Here is a 27,059-nt window from a genome sequence, read left to right on the forward strand (position 1 = left end):
GTTTGAATCCACCAGGCACTCCTTGGAAACCCTATTGAGCAGTTCTACTCTGTCCTAAAGGGTCGCTATGAGTCAGAATCGACTCGACATCAATGGGTTTGGTTTAAGGTAGTGTCTGCCAAGTTCCTACACTAAAAATTTATCTTTCTCTTTATAAATAATAACTACATTGGGAAGATACTTTGAGACTCTGGAAATATCCTCTTTCTCCACAAACTTTGCCCACTAATTTTAGCTTTCATCAGTGGATCGTGTTCATCACAATTATCACCTTGATGTTTGTATAATGGTGGTTTTCTATTTCACTTTTCCTTCTGTGTTTATTAATTATTAATTCTTCAGCTAAAAAAAAAGCTGTTCCATCTCCTCCATATATTTATATACTCGATGATTTATTTATATCAGTATGGACTTGTGTACATCTATTTTATTTTGTAAGTTAAATTCCAACTATCATTATTTATTTCATGGGTAAAATTGTTTAACCCTTGTCCATTCAGGTTGGTGCCTCTGTCTTTTTGACAAGTTCCCACACCCTTTTTTGAGCACTTTCTTATATTCTAGCACAGCAAGATAATCCAGACTCATTTTACATTTCCCCTGCTCTAGCCCTAGAATTAACTACTTTTGCAAGGAGCCTTGATTCCTTTTATTGTAGAATGGTGTTTAAAAGCCAAAATATGGATGCTAGATGTGCACATTGCTGCCCAGGTTTCATTGCTTGTACGTTCTCCAAGCAGACAGAGCTAGGAAATATATGTATGTATACTAATCCATGCATCTATATTCCTCTGTCTGTATACATATTAACCACCACTCACCTGTCAGTTTGTCATACTACAGTGGCTTGCATGTTGCTGTGATACTGGAAGCTACACCACCAGTATTTCAAATACCAGCAGGGTCACCCATGGTGGACAGGTTTCAGTGGATCTTCCAGACTAAGACAGACTTGGAAGAAGGACCTGGAGATCTACTTCTTTAAAAAATGGCCAGTGAAAACTTTATAAAGAGCAGCAGAACAATGTCTGACATAGTGCTGGAAGATGAGCCCCTCAGGTTGGAAGGCACTCAAAATATGGCTGGGAAAGAACTGCCTTCTCAAAGTAGAGTTGACCTTAATGATGTGGATGGAATAAAGCTTTTGGGAACTTCGTTTGCTGAGGTGGCACAACTCAAAATGAGAAGAAAGAGTGGCAAAATCCATTAATAATCAGAACATGGAATGTACAAAGTATGAACCAAGGAAAATTGGAAGTTGTTAGAAATTAAACTGGCCATTTTGAAATGAACAATCATATGGTCTACTATGCCAGGAATGACAAACTGAAGAGGAACAATGTTGTATTCATTGTAAAAAGGGATATTTCAATGTCTATCCTGAAGTACAGTGCTGTCAGTGATAGGATAATATCCACATACCTACAAGGAAGACCATTAATATGACTATTATTCAAATTTACATACCAATCACTAATGCCAAAGGTGAAGAAATTGAAGATTTTTACCAACTTCTGCAGTCTGAAGTTGATCAAACAGGCAATCAAGATACATTGAAATTTCTAGTGATGGATGCAAAAGTTGGAAACAAAGAAAAGGGATCTGTAGTTGGAAAATGTGGCCTTGGTAACAGAAACAACACTGGAGATCACATGATAGAATTTTGCAAGACCAACAACCTGTTTATTCGAAATACCTTTCTTCAGCGATATTAATGACAGCTATACACGTGGACCTCACTAGACAGAATACACAGGAATCAAGTTAACTACATCTGTAGAAAGAGACGAAGGAGAAGCTCAATATCATCAGTCAGAACAAGGCCAGGGACTGACTGTGGAGCAGACTGTCAACTGACCACATGCAAGTTCAAGCTGAAACTGAAGAAAAATAAAATAAGTCCATGAAAGCCAAAGTAAGACCTTGAGTGTATTCCACCTGGATTTACAGAACATCTCAAGAATGGATTTAATGCACTGAACACTAATGACCAAAGACCAGATGAGTTATGGGATGGCATCAAGGACATAATACATGAAGAAAGCAAAATGTCATTAAAAAGACAGGAAAGAAAGTAAAGCCAAAATGAATGTGAGAAGAGACTTTGAAACTTGCTCTTGAGCTTAGAGCAGCTAAAAAGAAAGAAACGATGAAGTAAAAGAGCTGAACAGAAGATTTCAAAGGACAGCTCGAGAAGACAAAGTAAAGCATTATAATAAAATGTGCAAAGATATGAAGTAAGAAAACCAAAAGAGGAGAACACACTCGGAATTTCTTAAGCTGAAAGAACTGAAGAAAAAATTCAAACCTTGAGTTGCAATACTAAAGGATTCCATGTGCAAAATATTGAACAATGAAGGAAGCATCAAAAGAAGATGGAAGGAACACACAGTCACTGTACCAAAAAGAATTGGCTGACATTCAACCATTTCAGCAGGTTGCATATAATCTAGAACCAACAGTATTGAAGGAAAAAGTCCAAGTTGCACTGAAGGCATTGGTGAAAAACAAGGCCCCAGGAATTGATGGAATACTGATGGAAATGTTTTTAACAAATGGATGCATTGCTAGAAGCACTCGCTTGTCTATGCCAAGAAATTTGGAAGGCAGATACCTGGCCAACCAACTGGAAGAGATCCATATTTGTGCCTATTCTAAAGAAACGTGATCTAACAGAATGTGGAAATTATCAAACAATATCATTAATATTACATGCAAGTAAAATTTTGCTGAAGGTAATTCAAAAATGGTTGCAGCAGTACATCGACAGGGAACTGCCAGAAATTCAAGCCAGATTCAGAAGAGAATGTGGGATAAAGGATATTGTTGGCTGATCTCAGATGAATCTTAGCTAAAGCAGAGAATACCACTGTCTTAGGCTGGGTTTTTTAGAGAAGCAAACCATATAAATATACATAGAGAGAGACTGATATTAATGAAATGGCTCAAGTGATTGTAGAGGCTAGAATGTTCCAAGTCCGTGGATGAGGATAGAGGCTTCTCCTGATTCATGTAGCCACAGGGGCTGGCAAACCCAAGATCGGCAGGTCAGAGAGCAGGGCTCTTGTTCACAAGCTCTGAAGATCAATGAATTCCAAGATTACCAGGCAAAACTGCAAGGCTTCTCCTGAATCACATAGCTTCAGGGGCTGGCAAACCCAAGATCAGTAGGTCAAAGAGCAGGGCTCTTGCTCACAGGCTGCGAAGATAGACAAATCCCAAGACTGGCGGACAATCTGCTAGCTCAAGTCCCACGAACCAGAGGTCAGACGAACAGGAGGCAGCTGCAGCATCCAGAGCAGGCAAAAGCCAGAGCGTCCATTTACATTCAGATGTGGCCACGAGCCCAAGGAAACTTCCTTTCAACTGCCTGCCTATCAGACCAGATTCCATCCTGGGGGTGATCACATATAAACACTGAGAATCATGGCCCAGCCAAGCAGACACACAATCTTAACCATCACAATCACACAGTAAAATACTGGGTTTTATTGACTATGCAAAGCCATTGGACAGTGTGCATCATAACAAATTATGGACAACACTGAGGAGAATTTCAGAACACGTAATTGTGCTCCTGCAAATCTGTGCATAACCAAGAGGCAGCCTTTCAGACACAACGAGGTTAACTGCATGGTTTAAAATCAGGAATGGTGTGTGTCAGGGTTGAATCCTTTCACCATACTTTTCAATATTTGTGCTGAGCAAATAATCCGAGAAGTTGGACTATATGAAGAAGAACACGGCATCAGGATTGTTGGGGGACTCGTTAACAACCTGTGATATGCAGATGATACAAACTTGCTTGCTGAAACTGAAGAGGACTTGAAGCACTTACTGGTGAAGATCAAAGGCCACAGCCTTCAGTATGGATTACACTTCAATATAAAGAAAACAAAAATCCTCACAACTGGATCAATAAGCAACATCATGATTAAAAATATATATATACAGAAGATGTCAAGGGTTTCATTTTACTTGGATCCACAATCAATGCCCACGGAAGCATGAGTCAAAAATTGAAACGACACATTACACTGGGCAAATCTACTATAAAAGACCTCTTTAAAGTGTTAAAAAGTTAGGATGTCACTTTGAGGACTAAGGTGCACCTGACCCAAGCCATGGTATTTTCAATCACCTCATATACATGCAACAGCTGGGTAATGAATAAGGAATACCAAAGAAGAACTGATGCTTTTGAATGATGGTGTTGGTGAAGAATATTGAATACTGGTATACCATGGACTGTCAGAAGAACGAACAAATCTGTCTTGAAAGAAGTACAGTCAGAATACTCCTTAGAAGCAAGAATGGTGAGATTTCGTCTCAAGAACTTTGACCATGTTATCAGGAGGGATCAGTCCCTAGAGAGGGACATCATGATTGGTAAAGTACAGGGTCAGCAAAAAAGAAGAAGACCCTCAAGAAGCTGGATTGACATAGTGGCTGCAACAATGGGCTCAAACAGAGCAACAATTGTGAGGATGGTGCAGGACCTGGCAGTGTTTCATTCTGTGGCAAATAGGGTCACTATGAGTAGAAACCAACTCAATGGCACCTAATAATAGCAACAACAGTACGTACTAAAATGAGTTTACAAGGGGATATCTAGATCAATTGGCATAATGAAGTTTATTAAGAAAATGGTCTGCATCCCACTTTGGTGAGTGGCATCTGGGGTCTGGCATCTTAAAAGCTTTAGAGCGGTCACCTAAGATGCATCAATTGGTTCCATTCCTCTTGTTGCAAAGGAGAATGAAGAAAACCCAAGACACAAAGAAAATATTAGCTCAAGAGACTAAAGGACCACATGAACCAGAGATTCCACAAGCCTGAGACCAAAAGAACTAGATGGTACCTGGCTACCACCAATGACTGCCCTGACAGGGAACACAACAGAGAGTCCCAGACAGAGCAAGAGAAAAGTGTGGAGCAGAAACCAAATTCTCATAAAAATACCAGACTTCATGGTCTGACAGAGACTGGAGGAATCCCTGAAACTACGGCCCCCGGACACACTGTTAACCCAGAACTGAAACCATTCCTGAAGTTCACTCTTCAGACATAGATCAGACAGGACTACAAAATAAAAAATAAGACATATGAAGAGCCTGCTTCTTCCTTCAATCAGATACACGAGACCAAATTGGCAGCTCCTGTTCGGAGGCAGGATAAGAAGGCAGGAAGGGACAGGAACCAACGAATGAACACAGGGAACCCAGGGTGGAAAGGGGGAGTGTGCTGTCACAGTATGGGGATTGCAACTAATGTCACAAAACAATATATGTATAAATCTTTTTATGAGAAATTAACTTGAGCCGTAAACTTTCACCTAAAGCACAATAAAAAATAAAATGAGTTTATACTGTTGTTTCTGGTCCCAATCACATATTTGTAGCTTTTCCTCATTATAACTTTGTTCTCGATTAATGAGAAACTCTGCCCTCACTATGTACAATATATTTACTTGATTGTTCAATTCAACTATACACATAGTTTCAGAATTGCCCTGTGAGAAACATGTTCACTAACTAAATTAGAGGGTTTACGTACAAATCCTTTTTGCCCTTAATCTTATTCAGTTAAGATACTATTTTCCATAGTTATTTGGGTTGGTTCTTTTCTTCCTCACACCCTTCAGTGTGGTTACTCATTTGTAATACAGTTAGAGTTATTTTAGTTAGGAATGCTGCTTTAAATTTTGTCCCATGCATCTGGGTAGGATCAGGAAAATGTTCTGTGAAGACTCTTGGCTTTTAGTTGCTCAAAAACATTATATATGACTTATTTCGGGTGTGCTATAAATATCTTAAAGTTGTACTGAATGTATATGAGTTTTACCGCACCTGAGTTAACAGAGTTCTTCAAGTAAAAAATTATACTGCCTTTTTGTACAACTTCCGAATTTTAAAGCGTACTTTAAGGCAAAGGAGGGAGAAAGAAGGCAAGTCTAGAGCCAAGTCTATAATTACGAGTATGTCTAGAGAGAGGCCAATATTTAAGGAATTGTTGGATAGGGTGTGCTCTCCTGAGGGAGGGGAGGAATCACCTGAGTTTAAGTTTGAAAATTCCACAAAAGAATGAACTCTGAGCCCCAGAGACTATACTATCTTCTAAGGAGAAAAGCCACCAGTGAAAATAGAGCATTGCTGCAGGCCTCTGGGTGCATGTGGGTGCACCCAGGTTTAGTGGGAGCTCTACCACCCACCTACAGTGCAGCATCAGGCAAGTCTCAGCCTTAATGAGCAATCTCAAGCTTCTCATTAGTAAACGTCCTTTGGGAAAAAAAATAGTTGCTATAGAGTCAGTTGGAGCCCTGGTGGCGGAGTAGTTAAGAGCTCAGCTGCTAACCATAAAATCAGCGGTTCTAATCCACCAGCCACTCCTTGGAAACCCTATGCGTCCGTTCTACTCTATCCTGCAGGGTCTCCATGAGTTGGAATCAACTTGATGGCAATGGGTTAGAGAGTCAATTCTATCTTATTTAGTGACCCCATGTGTTACAGAGTAGAACTGCACTCCACAGAGTTTTCAAGGCTGTGACATTTCGGAAGCAGATCACCAGGCCTTTCTTCCCAGGAGCCTCTGGGAGGGTTTGAACTGCCATTCTTTCAGTTAACCATTTGCACTACCCTGGGACCCCAGTCCTTTGATGTAGTCCCACCAAAAACATACACTAAATTTAGCTGCTCTTCCTTGCACTGCACTTGAGGTGATTTTAAAACACCTCAAATCTTTAAAATACCTCCTTGCCTCAAAATTAACATTCCAACAAGGGAAGTCTATCACATTTCAGCAAAGTGAGGGAAGGAAAGCAAGGGTGATCGGACATCAGCTGGTTCTGCAACAGGGGTGGATGGCGTAGAGCAAGGTTTAAATAGGCTGATGGAAGAGGAAAGGCCTGTCGCACACATGGAGTTGTTCCAGTAATGGCAGAGGGCATAAGCGGGCAAATTCTGGCAGGTCCTGGGTATAAGCATAAGAAATTAAACTTCATTCTGAAAGCAATTGGACCAGTCTAAGATTTCTGAGAAAGCGATTCAAAGACAGAAGTTTTATTTTTTTGGAAATCCATCTGGTGGCAATAGTAGCAGTCTTTTATACAATATTTGCACATTCAAAGGCAAAATCATTTTATAGCTTATGACAGTTCTCACAGTAGGAAAGGGACAGTTCATAACTATTAAGGAAATTCAGGGGTTGTCAGCTTTCCCAAATCAATCCATTCCCCATATTGCTTCTGCTTTTTAAATTTTCTGATTTTCCCTGTTAAAGTGCAACAGGTCATGGCTCTGTGCTCTCCCACCATTGGTGTGGCTGAGAAACTGCTCATATAAGAGGCTCTCGAGCACGTGTCTGAGATTCAGCTGGAGGGTAAATAAGCAGATGCCAAATGAGCTGGGCTTTTTAGTTCTCCAACACTGATGCTTCCATCTTCACATCACCTTCTCAGAACTCTTGGTTCCGAGTTTGTACTAAGGCTAAAGAAAGCTAGATTAGGCCAAGGCAGCTTTCTAGTCCTACAAATTCATGGTGTGAAACTGACCCAGGGCTCAGTTAAAATGGATGCTGGCTCCATGCATAGATTGCTTCAAAGATTAGAAATGAAATACACTGTCCCTTTCTCTACCTGGAGATGCACAGTGCAACCTTAATAGCTTTTCTCTAATGATGATGCATTCTGAATTGAAACACCACTAAAGACTATTATTAGCATCCGTACTATGTATAATCCATGTAGATCAAATTCTATAAAACAATAGCTGCAATTTGATGCTCCGGGAGTGCAAACTCTTGACATGTTAATTATCTTCCTTGATATTCATAGGCTCTTCCATCCTTCCTTCCTTGTTTCCTTCCAAAACATAGGATCTTATTTATTCACAGTATAAAACAAATAAAAATTAAGAGGAAGTTCAAAATGACTAATTGTGTTGTAAACTTGAGAGCATTATAAAATAAAAAGGCAAATTAAGAAAAATGTGCCTAAGTTAAGCAGAGTTTTAGAAAGCAAATATTCTTTTGTTCCAAGACATCTTGGCATAATATAAGCCAAAGAGTCCATCTGAGAAGTTCAGAAATCAGTTCACCTGAAGATAACTGATGGTTTTAACAACTACTCAGCACTCAGAGGTCCACAGAGGATATTTTGAGAATGCAGGCTTGTCTAGGTAACATTAACCCCTGCGGATTCCAGTTGTAGAAATCACATCTCCATATGCAAATATGTATTTAAAGGGGTTTTTCAGACCAATGCAACACACCCTATTTACAGTCTTTATATTTGCATATAGCCACATGCCAAAACCCCTAGGAAATTGACTGCGTTCTTGCAAGGTTTGTTTTAAGAACGTAATAGAAAAAGGAAAGACGACCTTTTTCTTTCTTTCTATAAAGCATACAAAGAAATTAATGAATTTTTAAAAAAAAGAACATTCAAGATTGAAGATATTTTTAGTTCCATAAATAAATAAATAAAGAAGAAGAAAACAAAACTCAAAAGTGTAATTTAGCTCGACTGTTCATATTAATCACTCAGCTGCTAATCATTAGGTTGGCGGTTTGAACCCATTCAGCAACTGCCCTGTGGGGTTCCAAAGCTGTAATCTTTATGGAAGCTGATTGCCACATCTTTCTCCCCCAGGGCAAGCTAGTTGGTTTGAACTGCTGATCTTTCAGTTAGCAGCCAAGTGCTTCACCACTGCACCACCAAGGCTCCTTCGGTAAAGATTTGCTATTTGTTGTTAGGCACAGTCAAGTCGCTTCCAACTCATAGCAACTTTAGGTACAACAGAAAGAAACACTGCCCCATCCTGTGCCATCCTCACAATCGCTGTTATGTTTGAGCCCATTGTTGCAGCCACTGTGTCAACTCATTTCATTGAGGATCTTCCTCTTTTTCATTCACCTTCTACTTCACTGAGTATGATGTCCTTCTAAAGGACTGGTCCCTTCTGATAATATGTTCAAAGTAAGTGAGACAAAGCTTCGCCATCCTCGCTTTTAAGGAGAATTCTGGCTGCACTTCTTCCAAGAAAACCCTATGGGGCAGTTCTACTCTGTCACATGAGTCGCTATGAATTGGAGTCAGCTCAATGGCACGGAACAACAACAACAACAACAGTTAAGTTTTACAAAAAAATAATATATGCACGCTTAAGCCTATCTGTATTTTTCACCCCATACCTGAGTAGGACTCATACCCCACAACTGGGTAGGACTGTGCGTGATTTTTCAGTTGTTCCTCCTCCATCTGACCTGCTCGTATTCCTAGACCCAGGTAAGGACCTGACAGTAACTATCTCTGGGAGAGAATTTAGTAACAGTTCACTCCTCAACACCACGATTTCAGCCTAGACCTCAAAAGCTGTGTAATTCCATGCCGAAAAAATCAAACCTGGTGCCATCAAGCTGATTTCAACTCATAGCGACCCTACAGGACAGAGTAGAACTGCTCCATAGTATTCCCAAGGATCTGGTGGATTTGAACTGCCGACTTTTTGGTTAGCAGCCAAGCTCTTAACCACTGTACCACCACACCCAAGCTTTAATCCCTACTATTTCCTCATACTTTATTCCCTTGATAAACTTCTCTGTGACATCTGTGAAAAAAGAGTGTGTTGCCTACATTAAATTGGAAATGCCTTAAGAAGCAGGGACTATGACATTGTATCTAACAGTGCTTTGTCTAAGATTCTGCCCAACAAGTTTTGGGTGCTTAATAAATGTCTGTTCATTCATTAATTCATTCAGCAACAAATGTTTACTGAATGCCTGCTTTGTGCTAGGTGTAATTTTAGATGCCAGGGAATTCAGCAGGGTACATTGAAACAAGGCAAACAAAAATTCTTGCCCTCATGAAGCTTATTTCCTAGTGGGATAGATGGGCAGTAAACACAAATATATATAAACACAAAGTATGTGAGAGGCGATAAACGCTATTGAGAAAAACAAGGTAGAAAATGCTCTTAAGGAAGTAAGGATATCATTTTAAAAGAGTGGTTAGGGTAGGTAATGTTTAAACAAACGCATGAAGAAGGTGAGGAAGCAAGACTCACGGTTACCTGAGAGAAGAATGTTCCTTGCATGTTTAAGGACCAGCAAGGGTGGCCAGTGTGGCTGCAGTTAATGGATAAGAGGGAGAACAAAGTGAGAAAAGTCATCTAGGGCTGTGCTGTTTACTCTGATGAGACAGGAAGTTATTGGAGGGTTCTGAGTAGAATTATGGTGAAATAGATTTTAATGTTTAACAGGCTTACTGGCTGCTGTGTTGATGATTGACTTAAGGAGGACAAGGGCAGTAGCAGGAAGTCCAGTTAGAAGACTGCTGAAATAATTCGGGGGGGATCTCATAGTGGTTTGGAACAGAATGGCTGCGGTGGTGGTGGTAAGAAATAGTCAGATCATTGGAAACATTCTGAAGGCAAAGCCAACAACATTTGCTGACAGACAGGATGTGGGTTTGTGAGAGAAAGTGGGAAGTCAAAGATGACTCTAATATTTTTGTCCAGAACAAATGGAAGGATGGAGTTGCCAATAACTGAGATACAGACAACTGTTTAGTTTGAGATGTCTATCAAGTAGACAAGTAGATGGATGAGAATGGAGTTTAAGAAAGAGACCCGCACTAGAAATTTGGGAGTTATTAGCATATAGATGGAATTTACAAGGTAATGGGTGTAGTAGATAAACAGAAAAGGTCCATGGGCTAAAACCCAGGGGCACTGTCTTAGACATCTTGTGCTGCTTGCTATAACAGAAATACCACAAGTGGATGGCTTTAACTAAGAGACATCTATTCTCTCACAGTCTAGTAGGCTAGAAGTCCAAATTCAAGACGCTAGCTCCACAGGAAGGCTTTATCTCTCTGTCAGCTCTGGGGGAAGGTCCTTGTCATCAATCTTCCCCTGGACTAGGAGCTGCTCAGCACAGGCACCTCAGGTCCAAAGGACATGCTCTGCTCCTGGCACTTCTTGCTTGCTGCCATGAGATCCCCATGCCTTTCTGCTTGCTTCAATAGAGACTGGCTCAAGACACAATCCAATCTTGTAGATTGAGTTCTGCCTCATTAACTGCCGTTAATCCCATCTCATCAACATCACAACCAAAAAACCAAACCCACTGCTGTCGAGTTGATTCTGACTCATAGCAACCCTATAGGACAGAGTAGAACTGCCCCACAGGGTTTCCAAAGAGCATCTGATGGATTCAAACTGCTGACCTTTTGGTGAGTAGCTGAACTCTTAACCACTACGCCACCAGGGTTTCCATCAACATCACAAAGATAGGATTTACAACACATAGAAAAATCACATCAGATGACAAAACGGTGGACAATCAAACAGCACTGGGAATCATGGCCTAGGCAAATTGATACACCTATTTTGGGGGTACACAATTCAATCCATGATAGGCACTCAAGAGATGAGAGAGATAAAGAGGAACCTGTAAGGACAAAAAATAGGACTGTCATGTCCTGAAAGTAAAAAAAAAAAAAAAGTGCTTCAACGTGTTAAATAAGGTGAGGACGGAGCACTGATCATTGGATTTAATCTTGTTGACCTTAGAAGAGAGGAATCTCAGTGGATCGGTAAAGGTGAAAGCTGTATTGGAGTGAGTTCAAGGGAGAACCCACCACCCATCTGACAGTTTGTTGTACTGTGGTGACTTTCATATTGCTGTGATGCTGGAAACTATGCCACTCGTATTTCAAATACCAGCAGGATCACCCACGATGGACAGGTTTCAGCAGAGCTTCCAGACTAAGACAGACTAAGAAGAAAGGCCTGGCAATCTACTTCTGAAATTCAGCCAATGAAAACCTCATGGATTACAATAGAACATTGTTTGATATATTGCTGGAAGATGAGCCCCCTAGGTTGGAAGACACTCAAAATACACAGTGGTTGCAACAACGGACTTTAGCATACCAACAGCCATGAAGATGGCGCAGGACAGGGTAACGTTTCATTCTGTTGCACAGAGGATCGCCATGAGTCAGAGCCTAACCAGGGCAACAGACAAGGGAGAATGGGAGGAGAGAACCTGGAATATAGATAGACATTTTGAAGAATTTTGCCTTTAAGGGGAACATAGAAATGGGTGGTAGATTAGACTGGATGTGAGGTCTAACGAGGACATTGTAGGACACAAGAAAAAAGTGATCAAAAGAACACAGACTGCACTCAGCCTTCAAAGAGAAGGAGCATAATTCCCTCCTCCTTAAGTTTGGGGTATACATAGTGACTTTCCTTCAAATAGTACATCAGTATGAAGAGCGGGGCTAGGGTAAAGAGCAACTTTACAATGGAGAAACCTGGCAAACACTACCTCATCCAAGTGATCAAGGTCAACATCATCAGTGATAAGTCATGTTGATAGTATCTACCCTTGATACTATGTAAAGAAAATGACATTTCACCTGTCTGTGATTTTTCTTCCAAAAACCCAGGACCTCAGTTTAACCATGAGAAAAACACCAGGCAACTCCCAGTTGAGGGACATTCCACAAAATACCTGACTCCTCAAAACTCCAAGGATAGCTCTGACTGGGAGTACAACACAGAGTACCGAACAGAGCAGGAGAAAAATGCAAAACAAATGACCAAATTCACAAAAAAGACCAGGCTTTCTGGTCTGACAGAGACTGGAGGAACTCTGGAAACTATGGTACCTGAACACCCTTCTAACTCGATAATTGAAGCCACTTCTGAAGTTCACCTTTCAGCCAAATATTAAAAAACAAAAAAAAAAAAATTTTTTTTTTTTTTGGCCTATAAAGCAAAAAAGAATATTGAATATACCACGGACTGCCAGAAGAACAAACAATCCTGTCTTAAAAGAAATATAGCCAGAGTGCTCCTTGGAAGGGAAAATGGCAAGACTTCATCTCACTTACTCTGGACATGTTATCAGGAGGGACCAGTCCCTGGAGAAAGACATCATGCTTGGTAAGGCAGAGGGTCAGCAATAAAGGGGAAGAAGACCCTCCATGAGATGGATTGACACAGTGGCTGCAACAATGGGCTCAAGCATAGCAAAGATGGCGCAGGACCCAGCAGTGTTTCGTTCTGTTGTACGTACCGTAGCTATAAGTCAGAACCGACTTGATGGCACCTAACAACAACATAAAACAAACAACGACACACGTAAGGAACGTGCTGCTTAGATAAATCAAGTATAAGAGATCAAGTGGGCAACACCTGTTCCAAAACAAAAGCAGGAGAGAAGGGACAGGAAAACTGGACAATGGAACCCAGGATGGAAAGGGAAAGGGGGAGAGTGCTGACACAACATGGGATTGCAACCAATGCCACGAAACAATTTGAGTATAAATTTTTGAATGAGAAACTAATTTGTTCTATAAAATTTCACCTAAATCACAAACAAAACAAAAAACTATCAAGATTATCAATAATAAGGAAAGTCTAAGAAACCATCACTGCCAAGAAGAGCCTAAGGAAACAGGGCAACTAAATGCAATGTGTTATCGTGGAGGGAATCCTGGAACAAAAAAAGGACACTAGGTAATAACTAAGGAAATGCAAAAAAAGTATGGACTTCAGTTAACAATAATGTATCAATAGCAACAAACGCACCATACTAATGTAAGATGTTAATAATAGGGGAAAATGAGTGGCAAGGACATAGAGAAGAGTGTGGACTACGTGGGAACTCTTTGTATTATCGTCTAAATTTTTCTGTAAATCTAAAACTATTCTTAAAAGGAGGAATACAGCTTCTGGAGTCCACCTGATTAGAACCCTAGTTCACTATTTATGAGACTGTGACTGAAGGCAAGTTACTTAAATTCTCTGAGACTCAGTTTCTTTGTCTATAAAATGGAAATAGTAGGAAAACCTGCCTCATAGAATTTTTTGTGCTAAGTAAATGAGATGATTCATATAAAATACTTAGCACAGTGCTTGGCAGATAGTAAAGCACTCAATAAACCAAAAACCAAACCCACTGTTGTCAAGTGGATTCCAACTCATAGAGACCCTGTAGGGCAGAGTAGAACTGTCCCATAGGGTTTCCAAGGCTGCGATCTTTACGGAAGCAGACTGCCACATCTTTCTCCTGTGGAGCAGCTGGTGGGTTCGAATTGCTAACCTTCTGGTTAGTAGCCTAACACTTAATCACTGAGCCACCAGGGCTCCAAGCACTCATAGATGGCAGCTGTACTTACAATTACTATTATTTTTATCTTTATTGAATATTCAACTACAAATTTAATGTGATTCTACATTTAACTGTTTTAAAGTTATTAATAATAATTTCCATGATAGTTTTTTTTTTTTTTTTCTTTCCTGAGAGGAAGAAAATTGAATACAACCTATCTGGAAAAAAAAAAAGTTTCTTAGTGTACTGTAAGTGTTGAGAGGTTTTACGGTATGAACTAAAAAAAACAAAAAAATCCATTGCTGTCGATATGATTCTGACTCATAACGACCCTATAGGACAGAACAGAAGTGCCCCACAGGGTTTCTAAAGAGTGGTTAGTGGATTCGAACTGGTGACCTTTTGGTTAGCAATGGAGCTCTTAACCACTGTGCCACCAATGAACTGCTCCAAACAATTTAAATACCCATCTATGGTAATGTAATGAAATGAACTGTCACCAGAGGCTCTGCGTAGACGTTATCATGTCTGTAAGGCGTTATAAGTTAACATTTTCCAATCTAAGTTCCCGCTTTCACTATAAAACCACAAAATCATCAATGTCAGCCAGAAGATACATTATCTTGACATTCCATATTTCTAATAGCAGTACTTCACAAAAGTGATTTGAAGATCATATGTAGAATATGTTTAAAGATACAAAGAACTAAGTGCAGTAGCAAAAGAGTATAGCAAACTAACTTATATTAAGATACTATTAAAGAGGAGAATTTGACCTAAGCAATGGCTCCCAAACCACACTGCATAACAATCACGGTGGGGCCTGGCAATAACCAGAGAGGTGCTGTACCCTCAACCCAGACCTACTGAATCAACAGCTTCAGGGGGAGAGCTTGAGCATTTGTATCTTTACCAGACTGCAAACCTGCACTTAAGAAAAACAAAGATTTTTGTCTGAATTATTTCTGATGATTACACTTAACACTTGCCCAACTTTCCTCAGCTTTCAGGCTTGTGAACATCTGGCCTACTTAATCCTGTACACACTGATGATATCATATATATTGTTATATGATCTGTCTTTTTCTGAGCCACCTTCGTAAACACAGCTCTGATATTCACTACCAAGAATCATGATCAGTTTGAGGCAGCTTTGCCTATCCTTGTTCCAGTTGTCTTCTATATGGAATGTGGGGCCCTCTGTACCTTTAGGCCCTGAGCTGTTCTGAGCATAAAAGGGACTGTCCTTAACTCAAGGAGCCCTGGTGGCACAGTGGTTAATGTGTCCAACTGCTAACCGAACCTACCAGCCGATCCACAGGAGAAAGATGTGGCAATCTGCTTCTGTGAAGAGTACAGCCTTGGAAACCCTATGCGGCAATTCCACTCTGTCCCATGGGCCGCTATAAATTGGAATTGACTCAAGGGCAATGACTTTGGTTTTGGTGCTTAATTCACTCTTCCAACGCTTTCCCGTTCCCCTCTAGGGTCCTGCACCTCTTAGCCCTCTCTCCCTTCACTGTACCAATATGAAAACACAGTTGTCCTCAAGGGCCCTGGGCTGAGCCAGCCTTCCCTTTTCACCAAGCCAACAATTCATGAAGCGGCTTGTCAGTTCCAGTCCTTTTCAGAGCTACGTGGTCCAGGCACTCAGTAGACACAACCTCTTGCCCAATAAATTACAGCTGGAGTATGAAGGAGTAAACAACACTCTAGCCCTTTCCACTGGGAAGACAAGGCTGTATGCATGAAATGGCTCACTGAATTGTTCTTTCCTGTCAGAAATGGCTGTACTTCAGGGAGGCTCTGAGACGCAGCAGGAAAGAGCATAGCAGTAGCTGTAATCTTGAGGAAGTTGTCGGGGGAACTGTGGGGCGGATGTGGTTAAGGCACAGGCTCTGAATCCAGACTGCCATGGTTCAAGTCCTGGCTCTGCCTCCTCTTAGCTGCTGAACTTGAGCAAGTTACTTAACCTCTTTGTACTTCAGTTTCATAACCTGTTAAAACATTGGTGGTGACAACAGCAACTGCTTCACTGGACAAGTGGAAACTGAAATAGGAGACAATCGATGTAAAGCATGAATATCTGGATTTCTCTGGCTATTCAAAAATAAGTTAAAAATAAAAAAAAAGATAAGATCCAGCAACACTGGGCTGTACTTCCGAGAAGCAGCAATGACCTGGGGCTGAGCGCTGTTCTTTTAGATGGGGCGTATGTATTTTTTCGTTTTCACAGTCTCCACCAACCTGCTTCATGAACGTTACCTACCTGGTCCCCTTCACTATCCATGGACTGAATGAATGAAGAGCATTTTTCTCTCACAAATTCAGTAACTGTAGAAAATTTGTGGGTGCAGATACTGCTTACACCATCATCCATTTAAAGGAGATCTGGTGGCGGAAGGATATTATCCCTCAAATGACTACTGGAAGTTTCCCTTTTTTTTCCTAGGAACCAAAGAGTTGAGTATTCTTTTCTGAGATGTTTACTTAAGGGCCATAATTTAAAACTACAGAGTTTATAATATATAAACAATTTATAAAATAACTGGAAGCCCAATGCTACAATTCCAGAAAGTGTGACTACCTCGTTCATCAACCAACAAACAACAAAACTGTTCTCTTCATAGGTCTTCGCTATTCTTGGAAAGAAAAATAGCTATTTCAGAGAATTTAATGTTTTGACATAATGTTTATTATGAATTAGCATTAAAAGTGATATAACGAAGCATTAAAAACCAACAGCAAAAAGCCTACACTTAATAAAACAAAAGGTTTTGTCTGAATTATTTCTGATGATTACATTCAACACTTTAACACTTCTGACATTTGCTCAGCTTTCCACAAGGTCTGCATAAAATGAAGTTTTGCAGCCAATTTTGTAGATTAAATTAAACAGCCATTCTTTAACATAAACCTTCATTCCACCAAATTGGAAAAAATAAGCAAGATACATTTATTTAAGAAAATTGGAAGGAAAGTTAATTACAAATAATACTTTAACCTAGAATTTCACCTGCAACTTAATTGAGGACTTGGGGGTGCACTGAAAACACCAAAGAATAAATATTCTAGAGTTATAAAAATGTTTTAACATGTAAATTATATTCTGGGGTAATTGTGCGGAGAGAAAAGACGACAAAATATTCCGAAGCAGATAAAGCTGAAAAATGATAGAAACAGGATGGTATCACGCTGGTTTATCTTCCTTTTCCAAGCCGCCGTTGTTGTGTGCCCTCAAGTCATTCCACAGAGTAGAACTGCTCCCCATAGAGTTTCTTAGGCTGTCTTTCCCGTGGGAAGTGGCTGAGTGGGTTTCGACTGCCAATCTTTAGGTTAGCAGCCAAGTGCTTAACCATTGCGCAACCAGGGCTCCTTTTCCAATCCTCTGGTCGCTAATATTACGATACCCGACGTTTCCTTAAAAGAGGAGTGGGAGCTATTGTATGGGTCTGAGGGAATATTCATGCCTAATTCCCAAGGAACGGAAAGGACGGTTCCGACCGTCGGAACCTTCAGTAGGCGGTGCCAGCCAGACGCACCGTCGCAGTTGCCCAGAGCCGCGCAGAGCTCATCCAGCAGCGCGAACAGCAGCTCGCACGGACCTTGCGCACTGCGGCCCCCGCCTCCCCGACCCCTCCGCCCCCGTGAGGGGGCCGCACTCACCGAGGCCGCGCCAGCCCAGCGGGCCGTCGCAGCTGTCCAGGACCGCGCAAAGCTCGCCTAGCAGCGCGGGCGGCAGGTCAAACAGTAAGGTGCGCGCCGAGAGCGCGCCGCGGGCTCCGCGGTTCCCCGCCGCCGCCCAGGCCATGGTTCGGCAGCCGAAGACCAGGGAAAACAAAGGAGGGATGCAAAGCCCAGTCTGCCTCCACGCCCGCGAGCTACTGTTTCACAACCGCGGAAATCCTCCTTCCACGACAGAGGCCAAGGCAGCAGAACTCGCTGTGCCCAGGCCGTTCAAGGGGCGGACCCACATGACGCAAGGCGCCTCTCCCCAGGGATGCGTCCGCGGACGGCCAGCCTGGCTGTGGGGTCTCCCTTCCTCTGGTTATCCCTTCCTTTTTGACTTCCTGTTTCGAACAGAGTCCTTTCATACTTCTGGGTTTAGAGTGTGATGGAAGAGACAAGGCAAAGAGTAAGAGCTGGAGAAAGACCAGAACTGCAGAACTAATTCTTGGGTGGTGCAGACAAGTGCTCAGCTACTAGCCAGCAGATTGGTGGTTGGAACTCACCTAGAGACAACTGGGGAAACAGGCCTGGCGATTTGCTTCTGAAGGGTCACAGCTGCACAAAATGGGACTCCATGAGTCAGAATTGACTCAAGGGCAATTCACAACAACATCACCATCCTGTCTGCCTGCCCTAGGATGGGCTGTCTTGTGGTGTGAATGGATATGGAAACAGCCATTACTTTTTTTTTTTTAACAACTTATTGTGGTTTGGGTGAAAGTTTACAGAGCAAATTAGTTTCCCATTTGACAATTTATACACGTTTTGTTTCATGACAGTTACAATCCCCTCAATGTGACAACACTCTATCTGCTTCCTTCCTAAAGTTCTCCATTTCCATTTGCCCAGCCTTTCTGGCCCTTCCTGCCTCCTGAACTTTGTTTTTGGGCAAATGCTACCCTTTTGGTCTCCTATGGTTGATTGTTCTGAGAAGCACACTCCTCACAGGTGTTACTGTTCACTTTATAGGCCTGTCTATTGTTTGTGGCTGAAAGGGGATCTTCAGGAGTGGGTTCAGTTCCAGCTTTGAAGGGTGTATGAGGGCCATAATCTCAAGGTTCCACCAGTCTCTATCAGACTAGTAAATCTGGTCTTTTTTATGAGTTTGAATTTTGTACTACATTCTTCTCCCACTCTGTCCAGGACCTTGTATTGTGATCCTGATCAAAGCAGTTGGTAGTAGTAGCCAGGCATCATCTAGTTCTTCTGGTCGCAGGCTGGTGGTTCAGGTGGTTCATTAGTCCTTTGAACTAATTGTCTCCTTGAGTCTTTGATTTTCTTCACCGTTTGCTACAGAGAGGAAGACAACAATAGTTGCGCCTTAGATGGCTGCTTATGAGTTTTTAAAACTTCAGTCACTACTCACCACAGTAGGTTGTAGAACATTGTCCTTAGGGACTGTTATGCCAATTGACCTAGATGTCCCCCGAGACTATGATCCTAAGCCCTCAAGACCAGTGACTCAGTTCCTGAAGGTGTTTGATTATAGCTAAGGAGTTTTCATAACTGTGCCCCTTGTGTGCTCTACTATATACATAGATATTTTGCAGCACATACAGATATGTATGTAGAAATATCCTCTGCCAAACCTGTATATGCTCATGAGTGTACTCCCATACACTGTCCCACACCTGTTCAGCTTACATATCTACCTATGTATCCACTCAAATTATTTGTTATTATTGTTACTGCAGGATTCTGTGTATAGCAGTATTTACCATTGTTGCCTTTTACTCTTGCCTACCCCCAGTGTCTTCCTTTGCCTTGGTCATACCATGCTCATGGATAGGAAAACTTAACATCGTGAAAATGTCAGTACTACCCAAAGCAATCTATAGGTGTAATGCAATCCTAATCTATCAACATTCTTTAAAGAGATGAAAAACTAATCATCAACTTTATATGGAAAGGCAAGAGACCTTGGATAAGCAAAGCACTACTGAAGAAGAAGAACGAAGTAGGAGGACTCATACTTCTTGGTCTCAGAATCTACTATACAGCCACGGTAGTCAAAACAGCCTGTTACTGACACAATGACAGACACATAGACCAATGGAATGGAATTGAGAACCCAGAAGTAAATCCATCCACCTGTGGACAGCTGATCTTCAGCAAAGGACTGAAATCCATTAAATGGCAAAGAGAGAGTCTCTTTAACAAAAAGTGCTGGCAAAACTGGATATCCACTTGCAGAAAAATGGAAAAGGACCCATACCTCACACCATATACAAAAACTAACTCAAGATGGATCAAAGACCTAAATACAAAACCTAAAACCGTAAAGATCACGGAAGAAAAAATAGAGGCAAACCCAGGGGCCCTAATTTATGGCATAAATCAACTATCAAACATAACTGAAAAATGCACAAACAACAGAAGATAAACTAGACAACTGGGACCTTCAAAAAATTAAACACTTATGTGCATCAAAAGAGTAAAAGAACCTACAGACTGGGAAAAAGATTTTGGGAACGATGTATCTGACAAGTGACTAATCTCTAAAGTTTATGGAAATTTTCAACATCTTAACAACAAAAAGACAAAGAATTCACTTAAAAAATGGGCAAAGGATACGAACAGACACTTTTTCAAAGAAGATATTCAGGCAGCCAACAAATACATGAAGAAATGCTTACAATCATTAGCCCTTAGACAGATGCAAATCAAAACAGCAATGAGATATGATCTCACCCTGGCAATAATGGCACTGATCAAAAAACAGAAAACAACGAATGCTGGCGAGGTTGTGGGGAGATTGGAACTCATACATTGCTGGTGGGATTGTAAAATGGTACAACCACTGTGGAAAACAGTATGGTGCTTCCTTAAAAGGTTAGAAATAGAGATACCATATGATCCAGCAATCCCACTACTAAGTATATATCCTAGAGAAATAAGAGCCGTGACATGAATAAATATATGCGCACCCATGCTCATCACAGCGTTATTCCGAATAGCAAAAAGATGGAAACAACCTAAGTGCCCATCAACTGATGAATGGATAAATAAACTACAATACATAGACACAATGGAATATTATGTAACATTAAAGAAAAATGATGAATTCACAAAACATCTCACAACGTGGACGAACTCGGAAGGTGTATGCTGAGTGAAACAAGTCAATCACAAAAGGACAAACATTGTATGAAACCACTCTTATAAAAAGTCAAGAAGAGGTTTACACACAGAAGAACATTCTTTGATGATTACCAGGGATGGGGAGGTGGGGGGAGGAGCAGGGAAAATCATTAACCAGACACTAGACACGTATTAACTTAACGAAACCGCCAAACCTGTTGCTGTCGAGTTGATGCCAACTCATAGCTTGGGTAAGGGGAAAGAAATACAAAGTAAGGGGGACATCAGCACAACATTACTTCTTTAAAAAGTCTTTTTTTTTTTTCTGTCAGATATACATTCATTGAGGAATACTTAGAAAACATAAAAATTGAAAGAAGGAAGTAATTACTCATAACCTCACTCAGCTGAAGACAACCACTCTAAACATTTTGGCATGTTTCCCTCCCAATTTTTCCTGATTTTTAACAGATAATGTGCATATATGGCGTGATTATTGGATTATATAGGTACCAACAAGAGAAAAACAGAAGAGATACCAAATCAGAATAAAGTTGTGTTCCTTTTCACAAGGCTGCCCCTCATCCATACTGCTATTTGTTTTTGCTGTACTCGCTTCTACCTGGGCTTCCTGATGAAATGTTTGACCACTTACTCCTTCCTCAAGGTGCTTCACAGAAAAATATATATATATATATATATATATATATTTCCCTTTATTTTTCAGCATGAAGTTTAGGTAAAATTGACTATTGTTTCTAAATCTTCTAACATTTATACCTGTAATATCCCCCACAGCAGGCATGATACAAATGCTACTGTCAAAAAGAGGAAATACTGGGAGAGTGGTGAGAAAAACCCCAACTTTAATGAGCTGAAAAATGGGCAGTGGCCATGAACTGGAAAATATTAGCAACACCTATGTGAAATCTTTACTTTGTGGTTTTGGGGAATGGTGCTTCCTAGAGATGAACAGTGATGACACACTATCATTTAGTACTCTTATCTGAATTTTCAGCTAAAGCATTCCACAAAATATATTAGAAAATTGGCAAAGCCAATAATATTGTTTAGGCAAGAATTTCAATATCCCTGTGTTCAAATTACTAGGGCCTTCACTGCCATTCTGTACACACTTAAGAAACCCTACACCTGACTGAGGGACTAGCTGCCTGAGCCAAGCGACAGAGGCAAGACATAATTAAGTATAGAGTAATTCTTGAATTGGTAGAACAGGGAATTGTACTGCAAACTAAATACAGAGAAAAAAGTCAGAGAGGAGCCAGGAAATCACTGTAAATGAGGGAACTGGTCAATAAGGCCTATTTTGCCCACCCTCACAACCCCTCCCCCCCAAAAAAAATTGCCATCGAATTGATTCCAATTCATAGCCACCCTACAGGACAGAGTAGAATTGTCATGCCACCATAGGGTTGCCCAGGCTATAATCTCTACAGAAGCAGACTGCCACATCTTTCTCCTGCGGAGCGCCTGGTAGGTTCAAACTGCCAACCTTTCTGTTAGCAGCTGAGCATTTAACCACTGTGCTACCAGGGCTCCTCTCCTATTTTGCCAGATCTTCTAATTTACCAAGGACAGCCAGGCTTGTGAGACCTAGGTTATTTGTTGGTTTGGGAAATAACTTTGAAAAAATGATCATTAACCTATCTGTTATGGATTGAACTGTGTCCCCCCAAAAAGTGTGTCTATTTGGCTAGGCCGTAATTCCCTGTATTGTGTGGTTGTCCTCCATTTTGTTATCTGATGTAATTATCCCATGTATTATAAATTCTAACCTCTATGATGTTATGAGGCAGGCTTAGAGGAAGTTAATGAGGCAGGACACAATCTACAGGATTAGGTTGTATTTTGAGTCAATCTCTTGAGATATAAAAGAGAGAAGTGAGCAGAGAGGAGAGGGACCTCCTAACCCCTGAGAAAGAAGCACCAGGAGCAGAGCATGTCCTTTGGACCCAGGGTCCATGTGCTGAGAAGCTCCTGGACCAGGGGAAGATTGATGACAAGGACCTTCCTCCAGAGCCGACAGAGAGAGCAAGACTTCCCCTGGAAATGGCATCCTGAATTTGAACTTCTAGGCTCCTAGACTGTAAGAGCCATCCACTTGTGGTATTTCTGTTGTAGCAGCACTGTTCCATCTTCGAGCCTCTTCCGGTTCCTGAGCCTTACCCCAGAAGGTCATGGGTGTGTTGGTATAAAAATGGCGTGGTAGGGGCATCAGGCCTGCTCATCTAACTTCACAAGGGGAGAGGAGAATCAAAATCAATGGCCCAAGGCTGATTCCTATGACATACCTCCTCTCTTCAACCTTTTTACCAATTTTGACACAAGCCATCCCTGCTACAGCATTCTCTATTTCTCTGCTGTGTTCAATAATTCATTGCAATGGCCACACAAAACTCACAGACCATACTCTAGTTATGGGGTTTATTAGGGAAATAACAGGTTAAATTCAGGATCAAGATTGACTCAGGCTATAGTTTTTTGTCAGGACAGCTTCTCAGCCATGCATGTAGGGAGGCCTCTCTCTCGGCCCCTGTGCCCCTAGACCTCTAGACCCCTGGGCCTGTCTTTTTCCCTGCTCCATCAAACATTACAAAGCTCTTCAGCTCCACCAATAAGTGCCTGGGGGCACTCTACTCTGCTAGTAAGACTTTTGTCTAAAGGCACTCAGCTCTCTCACTCCATGGGTTGGGTAGCCCACTGTAACTGCCATCTCACACCAATCTCTTAGTTCTGCTGCCACTGTCTCTGTGTCACTGTTTCACACTGTCTCCAATGGTACAGCTTTTTCTCTCTATCTCCTGGGTCTAGGATGGTCTCAATGAAGATACCCCAGGTCCAAAGGACATGCTTCGCTCCTGTCTCTTCTTCTTAGTGGTAGTGAGGTCCCCTCTCTGGGATTGGCTCTCTTTTAAGCCTAGCAGGATGGCAAAACTGACCAATCCCCTTGTTTGTGTGGTTCCACCCCCACGGGGGTTCCATGTGCCTTATTTGCATTATTAACAAGCTGTCCATGCTTCTTGGTGAGCTATAAGCACCATATTTGCATAGTCCCACCCGATCATTTTGTAGAAGTCACAAAACCATAGCAAGAAAGACCATATAAAAGTGATTCTTTGCACAACAGTTGGGGTTCAGGAATAGGGTGAAGATCAGGAATGGGGTTAGGACATTTGTAGTATACATTACTTGGTAATTAAAAAAAGTGAAAGTTGAATAATTTCTTAGTTTTTCACCAAAATGACCTTATTAAAAAAAGAACTAATTTATTCCTCCAGTTATATACATAATATTCAAAAAAATTATGGTTTCATTGTCTTATAACTCAACTTTTTCCATTTACAATATCAAAAACGTTTTTCTAAAAACTATTCTTTAACAACATGGTATATATTAACATTTTAATGATTATACTTTTAGGGCAATGGAAAGAATTATTAATAATTTATTTTTTTTACTTGTGCTTTTCGTGCTTTCAAAAGTTTCTGCAGTTAACGTTTATTGTCCCTGCGATTAGAAAACCTTTGTCTATAAAAAATAATTTCTTCTAATACTTTCATGGTTGACTTAATTGACTGTTCTTTTTTCTTGATCATTTCCATGGTACTTTTCAACTCAGGGTATGTTGCTATAATGACCTTTGCCTATTTACCAGTGATTTTTTAAATTCTGATTTTTATAATTGAATAGCTTTCAACCAAGGGCCCTCCATAATTTTAATATTAGCTAAAGTGCTATTTTTTAAGCAAAAGTTTATCTCTGGAAGAAGCCAAGACATGAAGAAATATGAGATTATAACAAAAATATTTCTCTGGCAATATAATATTTACTCGGACTGTAGTTTGAGGCTGGAAAAAAGAATTTAGAGGTCTGAGTTCAACTGCTACATTTTACCGATGAAAAAACTGTCAACTGGCTGTAAGAATTCTAGGTGTAATATTTTTCAGAAAAATGCTTACAAAAAGACTCATTCAAGATTTCCAGAAATCCCTTGGCGTATTACGGGTATAAATCTTGTGTATTTTCCTTCTCAAGGATTTGGCTGTCTCTTCCTTGCTAGTGGGTAAATCCCCCAAATAAACCCACTGCAGGAAGTTCAAGAAATTATGTTACAACACCAGGTTTCAGAGTACACATACTAACAATGATTTGCAATTAGTTATTCACATCTTTTAGCCATTGATAGTGGTCGTAGTTCCTCTTGTTCTTCTTTTACAGAATTTACAGCATTTTTTTGAGCTCTTGAAAGAAAAATAAAAGATTAGAATTTAATTTGGTTTCTTAATAGTGAAAACAACAATAATGTTTGTATAAGAAAATATTCAGTATATTTAGGTTAAAAGTAACAGTCATTTTTCAGGTCCAATGTTCTTTCTTTATGCCTTATTCTGTCCATTCCACAGTATGTGTCCCTCAACACTCTTCTTCAAATTCTGTCTTTTTGACTTCCGCAATGATATGCAATATTTTCTTCCTACATTCCTGACTGTTGCTTCTGTTTCCTTCCCTGGCTCCCCCTCCACACTCTGGCCTGTACTATGCACACAAAGGCTGAATTCTTTGACCTTTTCATTTTAGGCCTTGAACATCTCATCTGATCTCATTCTTCACCAGTTATCTCTAAGAGGATCACTTGACTGATTGTGCCCTCAGCAATACCTCCTGGCCAGAAAATTCCATTCTCAACTCCTGTCTCCAGTATTTTTCAAACAATTCCATTTGGAGTTCTTGCTTTCAACTGAAATTGGCATGCCCAGGGCTGATCATCTCCCAGAAAGCCAACTTCTTTGTTTCTGGTCACATGAGCCAGGGGACCTCTGAGTAATTTTGGCTGATATATTCAAACACCCAAAAAACCCATTGCGGTCTAGTCAATTCTGACTCATAGCGACCCTATACTACAGAGTAGAACTGTCCCATCGGGTTTCCAAGGAGTACCTGGTGGATTTGAACTGCTGACATTTTGGTTAGTAGCCATAGCTCTTAAACACTACTCCGCCAGGGTTTCCAATATATGCAAAAGGAATTACTAAATATCCACTGTGTCAGGCGTTGTGCTAGATCCCTATATCCCAATCTTGTTTTTCTTCTCTAAAGTCTCTCATACCATCTGGCTCTTTTCCAATTTGCCTGTACTAGTTACTTCACATTTGGAGTAACTCAGTATCTCCAGCCTGGTGAATCCCTGTTTATCCTTTAACATCTAATTGAAAAGTCACAACCTCTGTGAAGCTATTTGTAATCTCCTCAAAGTTAATCATTTCTTTCTTGGTTCCATAACACTCAGCCCTTATTTCTGTTATAACCCTTACTTTTTTTGTTATCATTTGTTAACATTTTTTCCTGTTGGCTTGATGATGGTAGGGGTATGGCACAGATAAACTACTCAATAAATATCCAGCAAATGAAAGAAGTGATGGCTTTGCTCTTCTCAAAAAAAACCCATTGCCGGCGAGTCGATTCCAACTCATTGCCACCTATAAGGTAGAGTAGAACTGCCCCATAGGGTTTCCAAGGAGCTCCTGGTGGATTCCAATTGCCGACCTTTTGGTAAAGGGCTTTACTCTAGCCAATTATAATTATGTTGTTAGCTGCTGAGCAGACAGTCCCCGACTCAGAGACCCCATACACAGAAAAAAATGCTGCCTGTCCATGATCAATTATGGATCAGATGCTGTAATCCATAGGGTTTTCATTGGCTGATTTTTGGAAGTAGAATGCCAAGCCTTTATTCCTACTCCTTGTTAGTCTGAAAGCTCCCCTGAAACCTGTTCAGCATCCTAGCAACACACAAGCTTCCATTGACAGGTGGAAGGTGACTGCACATGAGGAGCATTCCCCGGGAATCACACGGAAGGCAAGAATTCCACCACTGTATCATTGAAAACCCATTGTCATCAAGTAGATTCCAACTCATAGCGACTTTATATAACAGAGTAGAACTGCCCTATAGGTTTTCCAAGGCTGTAATCTTTATGGAAACAGACTGCCACACCTTCCTTCTGTGGAGCAGCTGGTGGGTTGAGAGCACTGACCTTTCAGTGAGCAGCCGAGCTGCTTGTTACTTAACCACTGCATCCATAATAGCTGTAAAAACCAAATAA

The 27,059-nt window shown here is 40.8% G+C and overlaps 1 protein-coding gene across 2 annotated transcripts in view; it reads right to left on the reverse strand.

Moving 5' to 3' along the window:
- IRAK3 (interleukin 1 receptor associated kinase 3) overlaps nucleotides 1-18,010 on the reverse strand; it is a 79,143-nt gene extending 61,133 nt beyond the window's left edge. The window contains exon 1 of one of the 2 annotated variants that reach the window (XR_002787813.2): nucleotides 17,791-18,010. Coding sequence is in view for 1 of the 2 variants with exons in the window: in XM_003405583.4 (XP_003405631.3) it covers nucleotides 17,791-17,935 (145 nt within the window). In the remaining variant the exon portion in view is untranslated. The remainder of the gene's footprint in view (nucleotides 1-17,790) is intronic. The other variant, XM_003405583.4, reaches the window with a different exon arrangement.
- Nucleotides 18,011-27,059: the final 9,049 nt, after the last annotated feature.

Source organism: Loxodonta africana, chromosome 4 (assembly GCF_030014295.1).
Source record: "Loxodonta africana isolate mLoxAfr1 chromosome 4, mLoxAfr1.hap2, whole genome shotgun sequence".
Lineage (NCBI taxonomy): Eukaryota > Metazoa > Chordata > Mammalia > Proboscidea > Elephantidae > Loxodonta > Loxodonta africana.